Source organism: Cydia strobilella, chromosome Z (assembly GCF_947568885.1).
Source record: "Cydia strobilella chromosome Z, ilCydStro3.1, whole genome shotgun sequence".
NCBI classification, from domain to species: domain Eukaryota; kingdom Metazoa; phylum Arthropoda; class Insecta; order Lepidoptera; family Tortricidae; genus Cydia; species Cydia strobilella.
Genome location: NC_086068.1, coordinates 35,565,471 through 35,572,095, shown reverse-complemented (window position 1 = coordinate 35,572,095; position 6,625 = coordinate 35,565,471). Strand labels below are relative to the sequence as shown.

The 6,625-nt window shown below is 41.0% G+C and overlaps 1 protein-coding gene across 1 annotated transcript in view; it reads right to left on the bottom strand.

Moving 5' to 3' along the window:
* Positions 1-3,659: 3,659 nt before the first annotated feature.
* Positions 3,660-6,625, bottom strand: part of LOC134754238 (acetylcholinesterase-like) — a 37,575-nt gene continuing 34,609 nt past the window's right edge. The window contains exon 3 of the mRNA XM_063690421.1: positions 3,660-4,037. Within this exon, the coding sequence (XP_063546491.1) occupies positions 3,883-4,037 (155 nt within the window). The 3' untranslated portion in view covers positions 3,660-3,882. The remainder of the gene's footprint in view (positions 4,038-6,625) is intronic.

Sequence of the window (6,625 nt, the reverse complement as noted above, 5' to 3'; positions counted from 1 at the left end):
GTGAGCAAGCAATTTCGCACATGCAAACATACTTTACACCATAACTATACAATCGCCAAAAGCAATGTATTTAAATATGTGGACAGTCGCACAAAATGCATAATAGTATAATTAAATTCTACGTTTAGTAAAGTCAAAAGAAAAGGGACAACATTGTCAACGAGATGCAATAGAAACACGATGCGCGCAGTGTTTTTATGACTCGAGTTTACAATTTTCATACCTTCCGTGTTACACAATGTTCTTTGTCACACTTGCGAAGAAAAATATAAAGATTTAAGCAAAATAAGTGTTAAATATAGTTAAATTACAGATGAAAGGCAAGATCTATTTGGCATACTAGCCAGAGGCGTATTTACATATTTGGCGCCCCGGGCCATTGGGCCTCTGCCGCCCCCCATGACCCATGAAACAAACACAAAAGCATAACTTTTCCGCAGTGCCTTTCTGCAGAGCTTGGAATCGATCCTATAGCCAATTGTAAGCGATGCCGACGGCCGAGCTCTGCATAAGGCCGGAGACCCGGAGCGTCCGATAGTGGTGTGCTGCCCTGTGAGGCTGAAGGCCGAACTGCAGAAGAACAGAGCTTAAAGCACTGGTGGAGCTGAGCTGGGACAAAAACCTATGGCCAAGATGAGCTCTGCAGAGTGCTGAAGTCCCGGATCGTCCAATTGCGGCGCTCTTCCGCGCAAAGCCAAAGGTCGAGGTGGGAAAAATCAATGTTTGGGATTGGAACAATGACCACGTTATAGTGACACCAAAGGCCGAGCTCCGCATAAAGAGCGTCCATGCAAGGTCGAAGACCGAGCTGGAGGAGAGGAGAGCTATTGGAATTGGCTTGGAACTTGGAACCAATGTGATCTCGGCTCTCCTGCTACTCGACCTTTGGCGTTCGCTCAAATTAAAACGAGGCGCGACTTGCTGGAATTTCAGGAATGCTTCGGGTCTTCTGGAAAGCGCGACTTTTAAGCTTTTCAGGGCTCGCAACCTGACCTTTTAGTCCGCCATAATTTTTATGAAGGTCTTCGTTTTAAGGCCAGGTCGCAATTCTTAACTTATTCTCGTAAAATTTTGTGACCAGATTCAGATTCAGATGTTTTATTGGTAAAAGTCAGTCATTTTACAAGTCAATAAATTAAATAATATGTATGCTTAAATAATTTTACATTTTAGGTAGGTACTAATTGATGTTACCTATTTATAAATTCTATGATTAAATAGATTTTTTTGTCGATCCAGTTTAAGGATTTTTTTCAAAATGCGGAAATTGGCATAAAGGACTTAAAAGCGCCAAAAACGTCTATCTATTTGGCGCTTAAGACCATTGTGAGTTGACCGTGATAACGACTCAACGAACGAAGTATTTTTCACTTTTACATTTCTAAGCTTAACGCGAGGTCTGCAGCTCACAGAGCCACTAGTAATAACATTGTAAATTATGTCGTACCTATAATAGCGGCTCTGCAGCATCTCGGCCTTACGTGGTGCGCTCCCTTCGGCATCTTAGGGTCTTTAGTTCAATACCATGGTTGCGGTCCGTCTGTTTGTTTTTTAACTATACACCTTATGTGTCCCTTCGGGCTCTGCTGTCCAGTATCTCGGTCTCCTGCCTTGCGGTTCACCTTTGAAACAACTAACCATGTCGTGTCGTGTCTGAACTCTAATTTTATTCAATACCACTAGGTATTCTAAGTTCTCTTTCAATATGATTTTTGCGTATATTGATCAGTGTTTTGCTGAGTAAGTAACCACTAAATGAATGATGCGAAATTTAGTACCCACTAAAAGAACGCGCTTTGTTTTTTGTGGTAGGCTCCGACTGACCAGTTCGCCAACTCCCAGGTCGCTTCTGAATTCTATACTCAATAATTATAGTGTTAATAGTGTACGGTTTTCGGTTGACGTCGGCGTCAGCATCTGGACAGAGGTACGGACGTCGTACACGATGCCTTTATTTACCGTAGGAAGTATAGCTATTGCTGACGCAATGGCCGGCGTCTAGACGTCGCTCACGGCGTTAATGCCGACGTCAAGCATGCAGCGTTAGGCCCTGGTCTGCAACAAACGCTTTACGCCGCCGCGGCGTCTGGCGTGTGAGAGAGACCACTATAGTGCATTTCCATAGTAAGCATTCGTACGTCGCGTACAGCGTCACGCCGGACGCGGGACGCGACCTACGGCGTTTGTTGCAGACCAGGGCCAAAAAGCATTAACTGAAGCTCGCGGCCTTAGGGCGATGTGAAGAGCGACGTCACAGGGCGACATCAAGAGAACTCGTTGACAATCCGCGTGGGTAAAGAATTAAGGTAGAAGTAAAACGGGCGCAAACGCGCTGTAAAAATTTTGATGTGACTACTGGCAATAGACAACGAATAGTTACTTACTTTAAATTAAATTATGTCTAGTACCAGTAACACCACAATTGTTTTTATTGGGGCGCCACTGAGGCACCCGAAACTGAAAGCCAGCGGCGGCCTGCGCCGCCCCCCGCAGCCTGCCGCCCCGGGCCATGGCCCCCTTGGGCCTAGGGTAAATACGCCCCTGATACTAGCCAAGATTTAATAGTACATTGCGCGACGAGGGGGGTAATTGAAATTTTAGGGTCTCGAGGAGGCAAAGAAAGACTCGAAATGGCAATATTCTTACCCCCGGAGTTTACACACAATGGTTTTCATCACACTTGCGAAAAAAACTAAATTTTAAGCAAAATAATTCTTAAATACGGTGACATTTCAAACATTCATCAGCCATATTGTCATTTTTGACTAGTTAGGTATCGAAGGCACGGACCCGTCCGTATTCAGCCACGATTGAAATTAAATGTGTAAATAGCTATTTATGCAACAAGTGCGGAAATCATCTTTACGCACGTGTATCATACAATGTTTTACTATGCATTGTGCTAGTAAATAAAAAAAACATATCATGGCAAATAAGTTTAATTATTAAAAGGAGTGTTTTAAATCGACACGAGTTGCGAATTACCTATTCGCACGTGTATCGTACCTACAACGTATTACAGTACATATGGCCCTTTAAACTTTCGACATATGCACGAAAAGTGCTCTTTTCCGCACTAGTGCGAGAAAGTAGCACCACCATATGTACTGTAAAAATAATTTAAACAAAAAGCACTAGTGCGGAAAAGTAGTATTTTCCGCATGATATGGCTCCGTAGGAAACGCACTTTTCGAGCACATGCATTGTAAAATATTTTAAACGGCTATTAAATTAATCAAATGAAATATTTTTAAACATCAACAAAACAATTAAATTATAAACGCTAGCATTTTGAAATTAAAACTTATTTTATACCTTGCTACTTGCTTCGCTACTTGCTTGGCTACTTGGTTCGTATGAGTTAGTGAAATAATTTAAAAAAAAAAAGGCTATAACTGCCCTGGGAGTAAAATGGACTTTACCTCCCGCTGCACAGGCGTGAAGTAGCTCGCTTACTAAGCAAGTGTGATGAAAAAAAATAAAAAGCGGTATTTTTACAGTAGAACTAAATTATAGCTACATTTTAAATAACTTTGTTTTATAACCTTCTAAGTTCATATGATTAAGTAACATAATAAAAAACAGATTTTTTTCCCTACGGCTTTTTTTGCTGTTTCTCCAACTAAACCAAAGTGAAATACCAACCATTATAAGCAAGTGAGATGAAAATTATATTGTCCTTGTTGATCAATATAAGGACTATAAGTAGTGCTAATAAATCATAATTTTATCAACGACTGTTTTATTAAGTGTTGGCGCAATCGTATAGTAATCTTGCTGTTTTGTCCCATATTACTTTGAACGGCATTTTAAAATGCGTTTCATCAGAAAAGACATAGCAGGCCAGAGCAAATAAACCATACGGTATGTGCGTGAAACGTTCTAATCAATGTTCACGAACATGGACACTAAATGTGTCAACAACAAGTGGTGTGTGAAGGATGTCGCCGCCGCCGCGACGCCCAGGCCCAGCGTGTGCAGCGACGGACGCAGTAAGGAACCACTGCCAGTGCAATTCCGGGGTGGTTCCGTTTTTTCTGTAATTAATAAAATAATTCAATTTTAGTACATTGTAGGAGAGGCCGGAAAACCGCTCAAAGGTGAACGAGGGAGTTTGAGGGCCGACACGATAGTGGACCAATGACGATAACAATGAAACATTGTATAGGTAGTAGTCACCACTCAGGCATTGTAGTAGGCACCGTTCAGGCGCTACAGCTATTGCCTACTTTCCAGCTTGCCTATGCCTATTTTTCGAGATATGTATGTACTATGATCATTTTGCATTATGAGTTCGAGCACAGCGTACAGCATTAATATTTTGTGGGACAACAGCCGATTTAGAGCGTTTTTTTTTAATTCGTCCGTAAGCATACGTCTACCACAAAGAAACTCACTAAACCATTGATACACATTCACCTTGGATGAGACTTCCTCCCCAAAGTCGAAAAAAGTCGATCCATGCACTATTTTTAAGTTTACCCACGCCGAAAATCGTAATAAAAACATCGCACGAAAATATTCACAAGTAAATCTGTTGAAGATGGAACAAGATTTTTGAAGTAAATAAAACTTCTTTAGGCGCGACCTAGAGAGTAATAAAGTAACGTATTTTATTTAGAAAAATTACAAACATTACACAGCCTATTTTGGTTTACCACCTTACTCTGACGTTATTTTAATAAATTGCTTAAACGGTGACAATATATTGAATAAAAACTTTTATTAAAAAAAAGATAAACCGACTTCAAAAAGGATGAAATAGAATATTATCCTTTTTAGGGTTCCGTGTTTAAGTATAATATGCGTTACCAACTGATATGTTTGAAGTCGGTGCCAAGCCAAATTTTAAACCATATATTCATAGGGATTTTGGTGCAATTCGATAAAGATGCGGCTATATAAGTATGTACGTTGGATTACCTAATGCAGCGTACTACGTAGGCGAACAACACGCGAATGCGAAGCGACGCGGCACGGCGCCTTAATTAATCCTTTGATACCTATATAGAAGTGTCCTACGTGGGCGATCTCGTTGCGAACGCGAACGCATTGGGCCGGCCGCGCCGTGCCGCGTCGCTTCGCTTCGCGTTCGCGAGTGTTCGCCTATCTAAGACGCAGCGTTACACGACGACAATAAACGAACTTCCTCTACACCTTAGAACAGAACACACGGTTGACCCTGCTTGTCGGCACGTTAGTGTAAATCTAATACGTTTTGTCGTCGTATTTTTTTAAAGAGCATTTCTTACTAATTCTTAAACAGTCATAGCACGCAAGTGTGGGATTGGGACTGAGTTATTTTCTGTCGCTTATCCAGAGGATTTCAAAATATAAAACAATTCAAGGAACCTTCATGCAAAATTTCAGCTAAAGCGGTTCAGTTGTTTAGCCATGAAAAGGTAGCAAAGAGGCAGACATAATTGCTTTCACGTTTATAACATTTGTACAGTTGTAATGGGATTTATAGACATAAAGCTGATTATTTTTGACTGGTATTGTTACTACTTGGAGTACTTGGGTTGGCACCGACTTCAAACATATCAGTTGGTAACGCATATACTTAAACACGGAACCCTAAAAATGATAATATTTTATTTCATCCTTTTTGAAGTCGGTTTATCTTTTTTTTATAAAAGTTTTTATTTTTCCATTTTTAGTTTTAAGACATTGTTAAGAGCGTGACGCATGAATGAAAAACATAATCATGTTTATCTGTAAATTCGTAAACTTTATTAAATAATCAGAATTTTCCTCGAGTCCGTCTGGGAAATCATTCCTGTCAGTAAATCCATTCCGCCCCGCCACTGACCCAATCCCTCAAACCCCCCGATCACTCAACCTCACAGCACATCAACCCCTGATCACTGAACCCCTCGACCCTAAGCCACCAACCCTTCAACCGCCATTCCCGAACCCTAACCCCAGACCCCTTAACTCCTAACCCTAACCCCCAATCCCTTAACTCCCAATCCCTCAGTCTCCGACCCATCAACTCACCTCCCCTCAACCCCCAACCTCAAACCCCCCAAACACTAATACCCTCAGTCTCTTTGGTTATTTCCAACACTACCTACATCAAAAATCATAATACACATACGAGGGAAGTTATCAGTAGCCTTACCACGAGTTTGACATTGATATATTCGCTATCGTGTGCGTAACTTACTGTTTATGCATCTCGCTCGTACTGGCGTATTAGTGTACAAAGTAAGTTACGAAGAATATTTAGTGCCAAACTCCTGGTTAGGCTATAGTTGCACTACATCAAATTGGTGGTTTTGGTGAGGAAATGCTTGAGTTACTTTAGAAAACACCGAAATTACCATACACGTGCCTTTAAAAATTGAGGAGTACCCTCAATTCCTCACGGATTCCATCATCAGATCAAAACCAAAAATATTACGAAAACACCTTGGAGAGGTAACTTCTTTCAAACAGAAAAAGAATAACTCAAATCGGATCATGGGTGCCGGAGTAATCGCTGAATTCATTATCATCAAAACAATCATCATCATCAGCTCCACTTCATCAAATTGGTGGTTTTCGAGAAAAAATGATCAAGTTGCTTAAGAAAACGACCAAATCACCATACATGTGCCTTTAAAAATTGAGGAGTTCCCTC